Source organism: Verticillium nonalfalfae (genome assembly GCF_003724135.2).
Source record: "Verticillium nonalfalfae strain VnAa140/NRRL 66861 chromosome Unknown scaffold_13, whole genome shotgun sequence".
Taxonomy (NCBI): Eukaryota; Fungi; Ascomycota; class Sordariomycetes; order Glomerellales; family Plectosphaerellaceae; genus Verticillium; species Verticillium nonalfalfae.
The window spans coordinates 226,782-242,921 of record NW_021167238.1 but is presented as its reverse complement, the minus strand read 5'-3'; the positions used below and the strand labels follow the sequence as shown (position 1 = coordinate 242,921).

At 56.7% G+C, this 16,140-nt stretch overlaps 4 protein-coding genes and 1 non-coding gene across 5 annotated transcripts; 3 read left to right on the top strand and 2 right to left on the bottom strand.

Moving 5' to 3' along the window:
* Positions 1-1,278: 1,278 nt before the first annotated feature.
* On the bottom strand, positions 1,279-1,370 carry D7B24_001501. Its single transcript has one exon. It is a non-coding gene; the product is annotated as a tRNA-Pro (tRNA).
* Positions 1,371-4,304: 2,934 nt separating this feature from the next.
* Positions 4,305-5,192, top strand: D7B24_001500 (uncharacterized protein; the record flags this gene model as incomplete). The annotated part of the gene is made up of 1 exon (XM_028635731.1): positions 4,305-5,192. One exon carries the CDS (start codon positions 4,305-4,307, stop codon positions 5,190-5,192), a length of 888 nt encoding a protein of 295 aa, XP_028497933.1.
* Positions 5,193-5,970: 778 nt separating this feature from the next.
* Positions 5,971-7,368, top strand: D7B24_001499 (uncharacterized protein; the record flags this gene model as incomplete). Its single annotated transcript, XM_028635730.1, has 1 exon — positions 5,971-7,368. One exon carries the CDS (start codon positions 5,971-5,973, stop codon positions 7,366-7,368), a length of 1,398 nt encoding a protein of 465 aa, XP_028497932.1.
* Positions 7,369-10,528: 3,160 nt separating this feature from the next.
* On the top strand, positions 10,529-12,235 carry D7B24_001498 (uncharacterized protein; the record flags this gene model as incomplete). The annotated part of the gene is made up of 2 exons (XM_028635729.1): positions 10,529-10,651; positions 10,742-12,235. 2 exons carry the CDS (start codon positions 10,529-10,531, stop codon positions 12,233-12,235), a joined length of 1,617 nt encoding a protein of 538 aa, XP_028497931.1.
* A 474-nt stretch (positions 12,236-12,709) lies between these two features.
* Positions 12,710-15,807, bottom strand: D7B24_001497 (uncharacterized protein; the record flags this gene model as incomplete). Its single annotated transcript, XM_028635728.1, has 10 exons — positions 12,710-12,753; positions 13,111-13,630; positions 14,018-14,248; positions 14,302-14,394; positions 14,446-14,668; positions 14,727-14,944; positions 14,997-15,050; positions 15,099-15,311; positions 15,371-15,451; positions 15,547-15,807. The coding sequence occupies 10 exons, from the start codon at positions 15,805-15,807 to the stop codon at positions 12,710-12,712; spliced, it is 1,938 nt and encodes a 645-aa protein (XP_028497930.1).
* Positions 15,808-16,140: the final 333 nt, after the last annotated feature.

Here is a 16,140-nt window from a genome sequence, read left to right as displayed (position 1 = left end):
TGTTTGGGCCGCTGGAAATAGGGCTTTCTCTCGTTTCAAAGAAAAACACCTATCAAGGTCATGCCAAGAAGCTTGGTGATCATAACAACTGCATGGCCTGCCAAATAGCAAAAATGGTTCAGAAACCTGGAGTCCAAAGACTATCAGATGAAAAGCGCTGTTGAAGTTTCAACACCTTCGGCATGGAATAGCCGCTAACTAAGGCCCGGATGCGGCCCTTTGATGGGTACGGCGAGATCAGCCCCTATCAGCCTCCTGCGCTGTGCTCCATCTGGGAGAGGAAAGTCTTCTCAAACTTCCAGTTTTGCTGGTTCCCTTATCTGTGGCGGAGCTCAGGTTTCGCCTTATTCGACGGCGTCTCCGAGTTTCCAGACCGATCCAATCCTGGCCTATGCTGGACACATGTCAATGATGAGAACTCGTGGCTTCTAATCTTCCCAGGGCTAGAAGACTAGAAGCTAACTTAAATAACAGGACTCTCGTCGAAGAGCCGATTAAACATGCCGATGCCATGAACCTCTAGGGAAAGCACATGATCGCCGAGGTAGGTATCAGCACGAAGCATAGACATTGGGAGCATGAATAAACGTACGCCATCAGCTGAGTGGACACCACTCGGCATAGATCAACAGTTGCGAATAACTTAGCAGTATTTGATATCCTTGGCGTTATACCATTCCTCTCCGCTACAATGGCTTTGGTCGCAAAGACTGAGAAAAGAGTCATGATCCGCGCGTACGATGCATCTTAGCACATACGACCATACCTACTGGAGAACCCGGGATCCCGTCCGCTCTCCCATAGATAAGCCAGTAAGGGTCGGACTAGTAGTTGGGTGGGTGACCACCAGCGAATCCCTGATGTTGTATGTTTTTGATAATTCTTTGTTGGTGTTTTGGCTTCATGGTGCAATCTTTCAAATGGCCGCCCGCCGACTGCCTTCATCCCCGTTGCCACTACTACAATTTTGATTTCAAGCAGTTGTCCTTTAGCTGTATCTTGTTGTCCGAGCATTAATACTCAACATGTAAATTTCGAAATTTTTACCAGTACCGAGACCCACGTGTAATTCTAGCCGACGTGAGGACGTGGTAGCCAGCACTGACTAACACGATGACTGTGCATCGATGGAGTAACGCGACAACGACTCGAACTAGGCTCAGCAGAGACTCGTGATTGTGAGAGGCATATCAAAAGCTCATGCTCAGTCAGACAAGCTAGGAAAATCAGTGTGCAAAATTGCAAAAAAAGAACAGTCTGGAGACTGGTGATGACGTGGGCGCCATCCGGGGATTGAACCCGGGACCTCTCGCAAGCAGTGCTTCAGGGTGTGACCCTAAGCGAGAATCATACCACTAGACCAACGGCGCGTTCGCAATCAAATCCCTGGCTGAACCAGGGGCCGGTCGATGGATTCGGGGCGATTTTGATGAGTTTATGTAGCCTGTGCTGGAGACAAGAAGCCGTGGGTATCTCCTATCTTTTTTCCTTTTTTTCTGTGGGTCACAGGGATTAAGCGGCGATTGGGGCTCTTCTTGACTGCATCAGTGGCTGTGGCTGGTAGCTCCTGACTCTTCGGCGTGCGGTGCGTTGGGCAAGACGACATTGTCACCTTAACTCAACGTCTTCATGCCAGTCCTCCCCCAACAGAGCTTGTTTTCCATACAGCTGGCCATGCATGCATATGACGCGTGCTACCTTGGTATCGGTCTGTCATACCAGTCCCAACAGCCCATCGGCTAATGCCACGAGGACGCCACGACGTTGTGCTCATCACATGCTCAAGTCTCAACAGAAAGCTTCTCGGCGGCCTGCATATCCCGACAAAAGGTCTTTCAGCTTGCCTCCTGTTACCGGGCGCCGACGTCGATCTTGACCGACTCTTTGGGAAAAGTCGGAACCGAAAAAAGACTCTGCAAGTGCCGCACGGGGATGTGTGTGTGTGTGTGTGTGTGTGTGGAACTTGCCGTGGATGCCCAGCAGAGGTCTCGCCACGTCGATATGCCGAGACCCCTCACGATCATGACCCAAAAGGCTGGCGGGAAGAAGAAGATTCTGATCAGAGATGCCTACCGACTGATTGCAGTACGCCAGAAAAAAGCCACTATCCAGCCACTGGTCGAGTCATCACCACGACACGTCGACGTCAGAAACCCTCCGCTCCATGAAAAAAGGCCTCACACCACGCTTTCTACTGCGCCAAGTTGGTGGGGCATCTTGGGCCTTTTGCTCACTCCGTTCCATGCCACGCGAGCACCTGTCACAGCGGCCGTGGGCGTCCGCGCCGGCACCGGCATTGGGGGGCTGAGTGGGCATGGCTCGGGGAGGGGCACCCTCGGCGAGGCGAATCGAGTGAGGGGGTCTTCGTCAGGGCAAAACCACGCATGTGCCTGGCAGGTCGTGGCGGCCTTGGGTCCGAAAAGATCTAGACCATGAACCGAAGTGTACGTTCCACCGCGCGTTGCGGAGACCCTCGTCTCTGCCGTCGAGCTGCCAAGTGACGGTCGACGGAGAGGGGAGTGCAGCGCCTCGGAGGGGTAAGGCAGAGAGTCCCACTCGGCAAACAGGAAGCCCGAAAAGACTTTGCCAGAGAGGAGTCGAGTGGGCAGCACGCTCTTCTGCCGGTTCGCCGCTGGACTGACGGCGTTCCTAGCGTGTGCACAAAACGCCGGCGCGGCGGTGGAGCGGTGCGGACGTTCAGTGGTCAGCGGTGCATGGCGAGGTGGAGGAGAAGGAGGGGGGCACTGTTGGACTTCGCACGACGGCGTCCCGGTGTGGTGGGGGGGACGGCATATGCAGAAAGAAAGAGCACGCTGCGCTACCGTTGCGTTTCTTTTGCCGGCGTCTTGTCATTCGCCCCTTGTTTTTTTTGTTCTGTCGTGTCGGGCATCCGACCGTCCTACCAGGCCGAACAAAAGTTGCTGGCCAGCTGAGCAAGACTGAAACATTGGGTGTCCTCGCAGGCGAACAAAGCAACACCAGTCACTACCCACGGATCCTGCACCCTTCTTACACGACGAACAGCAAAGGCTCCGAGCGACAATCGCTTCTTCCGATTAATGGACAGTGGTCGAAGAAAACGGGGGTTTCTTGCTTTGTCGCTTCGGGCCGGGTCTGTCAAGGCGGCTCGTCGACTCAAAACCCACGGCTTCGTGGCGACCGTTGGGAGCGTACCTGGCGGCCCTGAGCTACGTGACTCGCAGACAATGGCATTCTTCTGGTGGGCGGGGGGAGGCGCAAGAATGCCAACGCGGTGGTTTGCGCGTCCCCTTTGACTCCACCGCTGCCCTGACTACTTGACTCGAATGGCACGTGAATCAAGGAAGGGAGTTCGATCGGGGAGAAAAGAGGAGAAAAGGGAACAGCCTAAACGCCGCTGACCGGCATGACACGGCGCTTCTTTTGAGCTGATCGTCCGTTGTTGGGTCACTGGAACGTTCCTCAAGGCAAGGGAAAACAACAACGAACACGAACGCGATAACCACTTTCTGGAATGGGATGCATGTTTGCACTGCCGCGCTCGATTCCAACCTCCGATGCCAGGCGCCTTGATTTTCATTGGGTCTCTGCAGATCAGTCAATGGACCATGCTTTTGACCCGGCCATTATCGTTGCTGTGCTTCTTGCTTGTCCGGTTCCCTCTTCGACTGCTCCCCGAGCGGCGAACGAAGCCCCAAGTGGCAGCCAGAGGCCCCTCCACACCCTCCCCCTGTCGTCTTGGACCAGAGATGGCGGGTGGTAAAATGAGCGCGTCGCCACTCAGCCAATCCACCGTCGAGGGCCTGGACCCTACCCCTGGAGCTAATCATGCCCGATATTGCCTCGCGTGTCCACCAGCATCACTGACTATTCCGAATCGGGGAGACTGTTCCTGACTAGATCCTGGCAGGACGGCGTGGTGATGGGGCGGCATAGGGGGTGACCACCAGTGCCTTGGACGGCCATCGTGTCTCTGGGCGGGAGAGCATGCCAGTCAATGTCACTCTCTAACATGGACTGCACGTCCTCCCTCCAGGGGCTGTCCATTCAAATGGCCCTTCATTTCCTGCCCCCGTCTCTTCTCCCTACTCCTCATCCTGTTGACAGCATCACACTCCCTTGAAGCAAGCAGTCGATTCTCATCGTCCCCATCCAACCCGCGAGCAAAGTCCTCGCAGTCATTCCTTTCCGGACGAAGCAGATACATCACTCCTTGCAGAAGCATCACGATCTTTTCACGACGCCAACGACGTAGACCGTATATTCAGAGGGCAAATCGTCAAATCGTTTCGAAACAAACAACAACACCAAAACACAACCTCACAATGCACTTCTCCACCACTCTCATCGCCCTCACGGCCGCTCTGGGTAGCGTGTCCGCCGCTCCCTCTGCTCACGCACACCTCCACGCTCGCAAGCACCTCGAGAACCGCAACATCGAGTTCAAGAAGGCCGGCCGTCCCCACGAGGAGCCTACCCCTTCTCCCGAGCCCGTGCCAACCACCACTGCCGTCGCCGCCCCTACCCAGGTCAAGATCGCTGCCGCTGCCTCTTCCTCTGCCGCGCCCTCCTCTGGCAACGCCGAGGCCAAGCCCTTCTGCAACGGCAAGGGCAAGCGCGCCACCCTCGACCAGATCATGTACGCCGGCAACGTTGGTACCGCCGACAACTGGGGCTGCAACATGCAGATCATTGACAAGGCCGCCGTCGACAAGTACGACTACACCACCAAGTTCGCCTCGACTGGCGACAAGTTCTCATGCTCCTGCTTCAACAAGGTCGGCCCCAAGGGCCTCCTCGACGGCTTCTGGTTCTCCGCCGTCGACTTCACCGTCGCCGACCCCGGCAAGGACGACGTCTACATGGCTTTCGACACCAACTCCCAGGGCGGTTGCGCCTGTGGCCCCGGTGACAAGGCTCCTCGCACCTCCATCGGCCAGCTTGCTGGCGTCTGGCTCGAGTTCGACTGGGGCAGCGAGCCCAACGGCGGCAACTCTGGCGCTGACGCCTCCGTTCTCGTTGCCGGCGCCGCCGGCCTCCCCTACCCCGGCATGTCCGTCTCCGCCAACGGCAAGGTCTGCTCGTGGGTCAAGTCGGACGGCACCAACGAGGCCGCCTACATGCCCGGCATGGAGGATCTCGACGGCATCGGCTGCAAGGGCTACTACAAGGGCCACCTTGACGTCCTCATCGGCGACAAGTTCAACCACTAGAGTCTGTCTGTGGTTCGTCATCGCTCTGTCTTCTTTGCTTCATGGTGCTTCGGGTTCGGAACAAACTTTTATGATTTTCTGGGTTTAAAATCAAAGGACTGGGACGGCGCAAAATCACGGGCAATACGCCGACGCGGCCATCCACCTCTTCACTTCCTTTGCGAAAGAAGAGACGCCGCTCCTGGCTTTTGGCCGGCACCGACTGGGTTCATCGCCCGCGGGTTCTTTTTTGGATTAGAGCATTTCGGCAGACATAAGAGCTTTGAGTCCTGCTAGGGACGCGTCTCTTTGATGCTGTAGATACCTGCTCGCCTGGCCGCCCCCATTACATAGCGCCATGGCTGATGCTTGTTTTGTTAATGTTATTGTTTGTCACTTGCTTTCCGTCTCTCTGTGGTGATCCTTTGGTGTCCTGTGCTCTCCACGGCGTTTCATCCGAGAAGCATAGCCTGTCAAGTTCGGATGACTTGTCTGATGACCCTGCAAAGTCCTGGCCTGCCGTCGAAACTCCAACTCCGAGGCGCATCGGCGTCCAGCGGCGTCTCGTGACCTAGGGGCCCTGGCATTACCGCGGAGAGCCGATCGCGCCGACGTTCATCGGAGCGTAAGCTTACAGGTGACGGATTGTCGTGCATGTTATAAGCGCGTCAGCTTACTCTGGTGAACTCATCCCTCCTCAGCTTCGTGGCACAAATATCCTGTCATATCTACCTTAGTCCTCCTGCCGTCACCGTGCACCAATCTTGACGACTATACAGCATCAGTGTACGGCATCAAAATGTCAGCTAAAGTAGAGGCGTCTTCCCTTACCTGCCCTGTTTCTTTCCCCAGCCCTTCGACCCCATTGACCGAAACGCTACATCGCTGGTCCGAAACCAATCTCGAGCATCCTGCCTTGATCATCACGCCAGAAACCGAGGCCGACATCGCCGCTGCTATCACTATTGCCCGCGAGAATGGCCTGAAACTTCTGTCCGCTGGTGGCGGCCATTCGACCTTCGTCCGCGTAACCCGGAAGACCCTGTACCTCGACCTGAAGGCTTTCAACACCGTCGCCCTCATCAAACAGGTAGGCACCGTCCGCTTTGGCGGCGGGACCACGACCGCCGATGTCACAAAGACCCTCGCTGCCAAGGGCTACTACATCCCTGCCCCAGACTCCAACGCGGTAGGCATGGTCGGCGCCCTCCTCGGCGGCGGCACCTCGTCCCTCAACGGTCTGCACGGCTTCATGGCTGAAAACGCCGTCTCCTTCCGCCTCGTAACGGCCGATGGCCGCGCAAGGGAGGTATGCGGCACATCCACCGATCCCGACGAGCGCGCCCTATTCCACACCCTCTGCGGCGCGGGCCACGGTCTCGGCGTCATAACGGCCGCCACGATGCTCGCGTACCCCGTCGCCGATCTGCGCCTGGCAGATGGCAAGGTGTGGGCCCGCGCGCTGATGTTTCCGCCTGCCGCTCTCGACACGGCCATCACCACGTTTCTGAGCTTGCTGCCGCCGCCCGCGCCTCTTTCTGCGCGACTGGTCTTCGTGCGGGCGCCGCCGGGCTCGCCGGCCGCCGGGCAGCCGCTCATCATGGTGTCTGTCAGATATTTCGGCCCCGTCGACGATGCTGAAAAGGCAGCGGCCGTGCTGTTGTGCGCCGAGGTTCTGGAGAAGACGGTTCATGCCGAGACTAGCATGACGCGCATCGCTGACTTGCCGGACAAGCTGGACGCTCTGAATGCGCACGGCGGACTCAAGGACAACCAGGCTGCGCAGCTGGAGAGACACAGCAGTGAAGCTATTGCTGAGAGTTTCGCCAAGTGGAGGGACGTCACCGACAAGCACGATGATCCTAGGTTTACCACGGTCGTGTTCTCAGGATACGGGCCAAGAGAGCCAGCACAGGATAAAGAAGATTTCAAGAATCCGGAGCGGGGCAATGCGGTTCTGGTGGCGACGTGGTGTCACAACCAGGAGACACGTCGGGACCTCTTGGGGTTCATGGAAGACGTCATGGAGGTCAGCCGACGGTTGGATGGAACAAGCCCACGAACTCCACCCAATAATATGACGGATGCAACGAGGTTGGAAGAGATGTTTTCGCCAGAGCAGATTGATCTCATAAGGAAGACGAAGAAGAGATGGGATCCGGAGGGTGTATTTTGGACTCCATACAAGGGCTTGTGATGGAAATCGTTTCAAGAGAGCTTGTTGGCGCGTCTCAATTGACTGAGATAACCGCAGAACGAGGGGCTCGTCTAGTGCTCGTTCTGTGTCAGACAAGCCACTGTGTAGGTAGGCTTCCAGCATTGACAGGATTGTCCGTGGGCACCCGAGTGGTGCTAGGGTGATGGTCTTCTCGGCCGCTGCTACATAGCCGGCCTTGCTACTCATCACACGGCAGCGAGAACTGTCGTCGGAAAGATATGCGCGCGCAAAGTGCCCGTCGTCCAGGAGACCAATCCAGCTTCAACATGAGCGATAACAGGACTCTTATTTCTGGCAAAAGAACAGCAAAAAGGGACGACGCTTAGTTTCAGCACATTAGCTATAATATGCCAATGTATTCCGCAACGAAAGTTGAACAGCAGGGAAGGAATTGGCCGCGAGAGAACTACCGTATATCGAGTCGCTCTTAGACCTACCTTGCAAGGTCTAAGTTCTGCGACATTAAGATGAAAAATATTCTGGATCTTGATCTATGTTGTTTTGGGAATTATCTATACGTAGGAGAAAACTCTACAGAAATAACAGCTTTCACATGATGAACAGAGAAACCAGCGGTCAGATTTACTTCAATCAAACGAGGCCACAAAGAGGCCAGGATGTGCTACGAAGGCGTTCCCTTACTAGACCGCGACAATTGGAAGCAAGGTGAGGAGAGATCAGTACCAGGACAGAACATTGCTTCCACCACATTATTCGAGGAAAACCACCCTTTGCACGAATATTTCCCTGTCAAATTCTAGTTGTTCGTCACAACTCCCTGCCTGAAACATGGCAGTGAACGCTACCGCGGGTCTAGCAGTGAGGCCGGTACTGAGTATATCTTTTCAAAGCTCCGAGTCGATAGTTGGGATATATCAAAGGTATCGCACGCTGAAGCCAAATCAAGTCCTCTCAAAAAGGCAAAACCCTGCCGATATATACGGCTCGGGTACAGCAGCCGAACACGGCGATCACCCTCATATGACAAGCAACGAGGTTTGCGTCCCAGAGCAGGAAGCCTCTGTTATGCCACGATGTTGTGTGAACTGTCTGCTTCCTCATGTTCGCGCCAAGTTCCAACAGGTAGTTCACTTCCACAAGAGCCATTCACGGGTTTCGTGCGAGCAAAACGTCGCATGCAGGAAGCCTTATAATCTCTGGGTAGGTAGGCTCCACATTGTGAGGAACCCCCAAGACCTTCATGACAATCCTACAATCGACTTACGCCTGGTGGTCAGGCTTGTGCCTTTAGTGATAACAATCCTCAACCAGTCGACTCACACGCCATGTACTGATCAGGGGTCTGGCGTTGCTATGTCGGTTCCTGGGAGCAAGGCACAAGGCGTTGCGTTGCGTTGCACCGCGACATGAGGCCGGTTTCCATGACCGGTAGGGCTCAGGGCTCAGATTCGGATGGAGCGGCCGCATGTTTGACGGAGGAGCACGGAATGGGTTGGTGGATGCCATTTTCTCGGTCAATCAATGTTTGGTCCTGGAGCAGTTTCTTTCATCGGGTGTATTGCAACTGCACTTTACCTCACTCCACTCGATACATACGCCGTGTCAGCATTTTCTTTTCTTTTTTTGCAGAGATGAACCGTGGCTGGGGCGCCTGCTGATGGTCCCATCTCTGACGACGATGGTAGCAGTTCTTGGGATTGGTGGTGCAGAAACTTGAAAGGCGCTGCGTTGCTGTTTGGGCATCTCTGCATCGAGGCTGCGTCATGATGGCGATGATGCTGATGCCGTGGCAAGGCTGATGCAGGCGTTGGGTTACAGTGCGTGTGGAAACTGTGCTCTCTACGTAGGCGAGGCAGGCCTGCCTACGGGCCTACCGTACCCGCCAAGCCGATCGAGATGCTTATCGCGCCACTGCGCACCCTTCCACCGAGTACATGGTGCCTTGGGTGCCTACCTAGGTCGGTAGCGAGTGGCAGCGCTCATCACGTGGTACTTAGGTACTAGAGGCAATGTAGTGACACGACAGAACAAAGGGCACCCACCGCACGTGCATCCTTCTAGGTGGGGGCAAATCCTTAGCAACCAGATTCCTCAATCTCGCACCAATCCACCTGCTCGTGGCAGCCGAGACATCAGCCAAGGAGCCAATCTTAATCGAGCCATCGATTCGTCTTTGTCGCCCATCGATCCCAATCCTTCTCCCTCAGTAGGTTTCACGGACCGGGAAGAACCATCTGTCCACAGCCGTCGGTCGTCCCAAAGAACCTGTCGAAGTGGGAACAGAACCATCCCCTCTCTCTTCTCGTGCGAGCTGTTCGACAGGTGTTCGTCTCTTCTCTGTTGTCCGCGTTCTGGACCTGCTGGCGCCTAAAGCTAGTTGCGATCAAGCGCTGAGCTGAGAGTAAGCTGGCACCTCCAAGCAGTGGAGATTGCCATGGGTAGCGCCAGGGGTCCCTGTCTCGGACGAAGGTTTGCCTCCCACGTAACGCCCAACCCCGTCACCTGCTGGCCTGCTGACCCTGTTCCAAGTCTCCAGTGTTGTAGGGCTCCAGGCAGCTCTATCCCCCTTTTCACACACTCGACCCCCCCCTCATCTGGCGACACATCTCTCCAGTGGAAGTCAAACGCCCCTAATATGACGCCAAATCCATCGAGCTGACTCGGGCCACCCGCGGCCCCCCCCTGCGTCTCCTTCGTCGTTTACCCACCAGCCTGTCTCGCACCGAGCTGACCCCTCGATTTTGAGGGGACACAGGCCATGGTTGTAATTGCCCCATGCCCCACGGGCCACTAAGGGAAAAAGTCTACCGCCAAATAGGAACGCCTCCATCCCGCCTTGTTCCAGCCTGGGTGGGAAGTGCTGTGTGGTGGTGGATGTGCAAGTGCGGCGCGGTTCGTCGGCCAAGTCGCCAAGTTGGGTCTACCACCAAAGGATTCCGTGGCATCGCTGCAAGACGTCCTTGGCCTTTTCGCCATTCGACTCGTCACGCCCAAACCCTGGCAGATAACGAAGCCACGCCCGTCAGCAAACAGATCCAGGGGCTGAACTCGTCAACTACGCACGATTCTTCACTCGTGTATTCCGTCGTCGTGTTTCTGTCGACTGCCTGCCTGTCTGTAACCTCCATCCGTTTCTCTTTCTCTTCCCCGGACCGACGACCCCCAGCATGCGATCAAGATGACGACTTTCGAAAGCTGGCAACACAACGCTGCCGCTCTGCTCCCGACGCGGCGCCCGAGGCAATTGCTCATTCTGATCGGTGCCTTCCTCGTCACATTGTTGCTCGTCTCCGTCAGCCTTGTATGTTCGCAATCCTCTCTTGCCCTTGACCTCAGACTTTCATCGTGATACCTGCAAGGCCTGCACTAACCCCCCGCCTCGCCTTCACAGCAGAACTCGGAGACCAGCTCCTGGCGAGTTCGACGACCATGGGCCACCGACGTCGATACGATACCCGTAGGCACCGTCAAGGGCGACGACGCGATCGCGGAACCTAAGCGCATGCACATGGTCATTCCCGTCTCCAAGAGCGACCCGCGCTTCTGCAAGAACATGCTGGCTCAGACCATTCTCGGATACCCCCGCCCGACCGTCGTCATGTGGGATCAGAAGTTCGACGATGATAGATATCTCGGCAAGGGATCGCATCTCGCCAAGATCTCCGGCACCCTGAAATGGCTCGAGGACCCCAAGAACAAGAAGTACGACGACGATCTCGTCATCATGATTGATGCCTACGATGTCTGGTTCCAGCTGCCCCCCGAGACTCTCGTCGCCCGCTACCACGCGCTCCGCGCCGCCGAAGACAAGCGCATTGCCCAGCGCATGGGCAAGGCTTTCACCCGTGAGAAGATCTCGTCCAAGGTCATCTTCTCGGCCAGCAAACGCTGCGGACCCAACGAGATCCGCAGCGTCGCTTGCTACCCTGTCCCCGAGTCGCCTCTGCCCAACGATATCTACGGTGCCGTCACCGATACCATGGACGGTCCTTCCCAGTGGGCTGGCCTGCGCACCCGCCACCTCGTGTCGGGCTTTATCATTGGCCCAGTCAAAGACATGCGCCGCATCTTCCAGCGCGCCAACCGCAACATGGCCAAGTGCCTCGAGGGCGACCAAAAGGGCGACAAGTACTATCTCCCCAAGTGCCACAAGGGCTCAGACCAGAGCTTCTTCAACGAGATGTTCGGCCAACAGGAATACCACCGCGAGGTCATGCGCCGCCACCACCGCAACGCCTGGGACCGCTTCCTCGACGGCATGGTGCCTACGCGCCCCGGTGCCCCTCGCAGGCCACACAAGATTGAGACGCTCCTCATCGACGACCCTCTCAACCCCTCGTTTGATCACCAGCTCATGAGCGATCCGGACTACCACGCCGATCAGCGCTACGAGTTCGGCATCATGGTGGACCACTTCTCTGAGGTCTCGCACCAGACATCCAACGCCCTCCATGACACGACGTTTGTCAACCACAGCGCCCCTCTCGGCCCACAGGTGGACAAGCCTGCCCACGGACAGAAGATTATTTGCAGCCCCCGCGCGCCCATGCCGAGCGACCTCGTCGACAACGCTGGCGGTCTCGAACTCTTTGCCGAACAGGGCCGCCCCCGCTGGGAACAGCTACCGCTCTACAGCGAGGTCTGCAACGGCGTCATCCCCGTTGTCGCACACCACAACTGGGTCAACAAGAAGCCCATCGACACCCTGTGGCCCTCCATGTGGTGGACAGGCCATGCACGGCAGCTGTTCGACGCGCGGCGTGCGCAGGCGAAGGACGAGAGTGAGCGCAAGCGTGTCGGCGGCGTCGACACGGATACGGGCAAGAGCCTGACGTGGGATGACCTGTGTCCGGCCGAGTGGGAAAAGGACGTCTTCTTGGATTGATAAGCGATTGCATTGGATGCATGGGACGGAGGCCCGGACCGGATGCATGAGAGGAGATGAAAGCGAGTTTACTTTTTTGTTTTTATAATCATGTCCATCATGACGGTGCTGTATTGGATACTGTAATAATGAAAGGTGCCGACGTCAGTCCCCCCCCCGCCCCCGCCGTGATGGTCACGTCTGGAATGCTACATGACGCCGCACGGAGCAGTGCGTGCCTCGGCAACAATTGCCGACAACAAAGAAGTAGGGCGTTTCCCAGATTCTGGGGCCGTAGGGCTGGCAGGCCGGGCTGATCCAAGGGCAGGAATTTGGAGTTGCACCACATTCCAACAGACGTGGAGCGGATCGACGCTTGCTGACCATCCCCATACTGCGATCCACGTGCGATCATCGATGATGGACCGCTAGTTCAGGCAGACGCTGTGTGTAAGACATGGGCCAGAGAAAGGTGCGCCGCCTGCAGTGGTGTGACTAAAGAGGAGTGAGCGCCGTCGTCATGGGAAGGGCGCGCTGAGCTGTATATCTCGACCGATGTTTCTCATCTTTCAGGTTTCCCAGGCTGTCATCCCCGCATCGGAATGCCCTCTCGGAGACAATTCGCAGGCTTTTACGACGATTTGCTCACTTGATTTGCGGGATTGACTGCGTGGCTTGGCTATCTGGATTACGCCTCCAAGTCTCTTCTCGTTGCGCGCAACCTGATTCTTCCACCATCGTGCGGAAACATCTGTCGGTACAAGCAAAGCATCGCCATTCCCACCCAAAGACTCCCTACCAACGACATACAAGCACAAAAAACCCTCAAAGACAAGCAAAAAAGAAAGGAGAAAAAAAAAGAAAATGTCTGCCCCGACAGCCCAACCCATCCTCACAACCCTCACAGGCTCCTGCCACTGCCGCGCAACCCGCTACGTCCTTCGCCTCGCCCTCCCCCTGACCGCCCACCCTGTGACGCCCGCGCAGCGCAGCTCCCCGGCCGACAAACCGTGCGTCTACCGCTGCAACTGCACCGTCTGCCACAAGGCCGGGCTGCTGCACGTGCGGCCCGCGTCGCCACCCGACGACTTTGCGCTGCTCGCGCCGCGGGACCTCGGCGCGCTGGGCGCGTACCAGCCGTGCGGGCCGGGCGAGGCCCACACCTCCTTCTTCTTCTGCCGGACGTGCGGCGTGCGGTGCTTTTCGTTCAAAGGCCAGGGGGAGGTCGTGGCTGTTGACGGGGCCGAGGTTGGCATGGAGGGGGACGGGGCGGTTGAGGTGTGGCGGCCGAAGAAGAGTACCTGGACGACGGAGGGGGAGGCCAAGTCCTATCTCAGCGTGAATGGCCAGTCGATCGATTGGGGGCAGGAGGGCGCTGATCTGAGGGTCTGGTGGGAGGAGGGCAAGATTCTGTATCTGGATTGTCTTGAGGCGGGGCCGGATGGGAGGGAGAGGCCGAGGTATGAGAGGCCGCACGAGGGAGGGTGTTACTAGGCTTTGGCTTACCAGCCTTGTCAAGCATCTGACCCGGCCTCGTTTCATGCTATGGTGTAGGGAATCAACTGGTTCATCCAATACTGCGAGTTAGGGCATTCACACACAAATCGAATCTCGAATCATGCCCATCAAACGTGGCTATCAAGGCAAAGAAACGAGACAGTGTCTCCGCCTTCTCCCGCCTTCTCTCGCCTTGAGTCAAGGATGAAAAAAGTTGAACAGAAATTGCATAAGTAGAAAGTATCATCCAAAACGCTGGGTCGCCTCTCAAACGGTATACCTAAAGTCAGGGTGCCCCTGCAGGACTTTCTCTCCCCTATCTGCCTTGGCGTTTTCCCGCTTAAAGTACCACGTGTTGAAGAAGATGACGAACAACACCAAGAAGCCACAGGCAATCGACCCAATGATACCGGGACGGTACCCGGGCGCGTCTTGGCTGCGGAACATGAGGGAACCCGCGACACCGCCGACACCGCCCGAGCCGATGAGGGTCGCGGAGCAAAAGGCACGCTTCCACTGGCCGCGGATATTGTTGGACTGAGAACGATGAGTACCCCCTGAAAGAACCAGTCCTGGGAGTTGAGACGTACCTGGTAGGTCATGCAAGCGGGAATGTTGGTGTTGAAGCCGCAGCAGATGAGGAAGACGCCAAAGTAGGCGGCGCCGCTGTTGGACGCGAAGCCCTGTAAATGTTAGTCTTGCCATCAAACGCGCATGACCCGAAGCAGACCTACCATCAAGGCCAAACCAGCAATGCCGACAACCGAGTTGAACATCATGACCGGGCCGCGGATGCGGTACTTGTCGCTGATCCAGGCCGTGGCAAACATGTACAGACAGGCCACAAAGTAGGGAGGCGCGATGAGGCACTGGGACGCAGCGAGAGAGAAGCCCATCTGGTCGCGGAGGATCATGGGGAGGAAGTACGCCACGGCGTAGGTGATGGCAGTTAGGCCGCTGAGCACCATTCTGTCAGTACTCTGCGTGGTAGGAAGTCAAAGGCGGGGGGCCTTACAAGAAGATTAGGGCGTAGCCATAAATGAGAGGATCTTTTCCGGACGCAATCAGCTTGCGGAAGTCCCACGCCTCTTCGTCGGCGTCACTGCGATCGGCGTTGATTTTGTCCATGACAATCTCGCACTCTTCCTTGGTCAGGAACTTTGACTTGTTGTGGGCGCGATCGGGAAAGTCGACAATGGTGAAATAGCAGATGGTGGCAACGACAACAGTGATCTGGATTGATTAGCTGTGCGCTCTACACATGAAGGGCGAGAATGATACTCACAAGGCCCTCCATCAGGAAGATCCATCTCCAGCCTTCAAGACCGCCGAGTCCATCCTGAAGACGTCAGTTCTGCTTTGCACTTGTAGCTTCGCGTCAACTCACCATCTGCATCAAGCCATAGGCCAAAATGCCACCCATGCCCGACGAAAAGAAGCCGATCATATAGAAGCATGAGATGCGCTTCTGCAGATCGTATCGTGTATACCAGGTCGAGATGAGAAAGAGACAGGCAGGAAGGAACCCAGCTTCGAGCAAGCCGAGGATGATACGAAGTCCAACCATTGTCTGCCAATTCTGAGGGAACCCGAAGCCGACCTAGCCGTCTTGTTAGCCATCAACGCATCTTAGAAGTCAAGTGCCAAAACATGCCATACCAGCAGAAAGCCCCATGCCAGCGTGATGCCAGGCAGGAAGAGCTTGGCACCGATCTTTCGACAGGCGACCGTGGCCGGAAGCTGGAACAACGTGAACGTAATAAAGAATACGAGAGCAATAAGTGACTGCCGCTGTCAGTATCTGTCGTGAAAAGATCGGACGGCGATCAACCTACGTAGCGGTAGCCAACGGTCAGCTCCAGGTCCTTCGACATGCCGGCAATGTTCGCTGAGCCGAGATTCGTCCGGTCGACAAGACTGACACAGTACATGAAGCCGCATGTCGTGATCAACCTTCGATCAATCTTGTGCACCAATTTGCGGTAGGCAGCGTGAGTGAGAGGATCCTCGACTTGGCCGGTGATGCCATCCTCCTTTGCGGAGGCCTGCTCGAAGGCCATGGGGTCCTTGGCAGCCATGTCGTCGGCGTGGTGCATGTCGGGCTACAGGACAGTAGACTAGTCGTGACTCAAGGAGGCTCGAACGTGCTTCGTCTGGGGAACCGGGCGATGGGAAATTTTTCAAGAATTGAGTCGGCCACCGCTCTTTGTGGGGGAGGAGTGGAGCAAACAAGACACAGTCGGTGGTAACACGGGAGCGGACCTTGGTTGAGGCGAAGGATTGTCGTATTTATGGCCTCATCAACATGAACGCAACAGTGCATAGCAAGTGCTGTGCACAAAAGGGACGCGGTCTCAAGGCTGTCGAAGCCGTTCGTGGGGCAGATAACGTGGAGGTGGGCTGCGGTAGGCACGGGTCGTGTGCCAGGA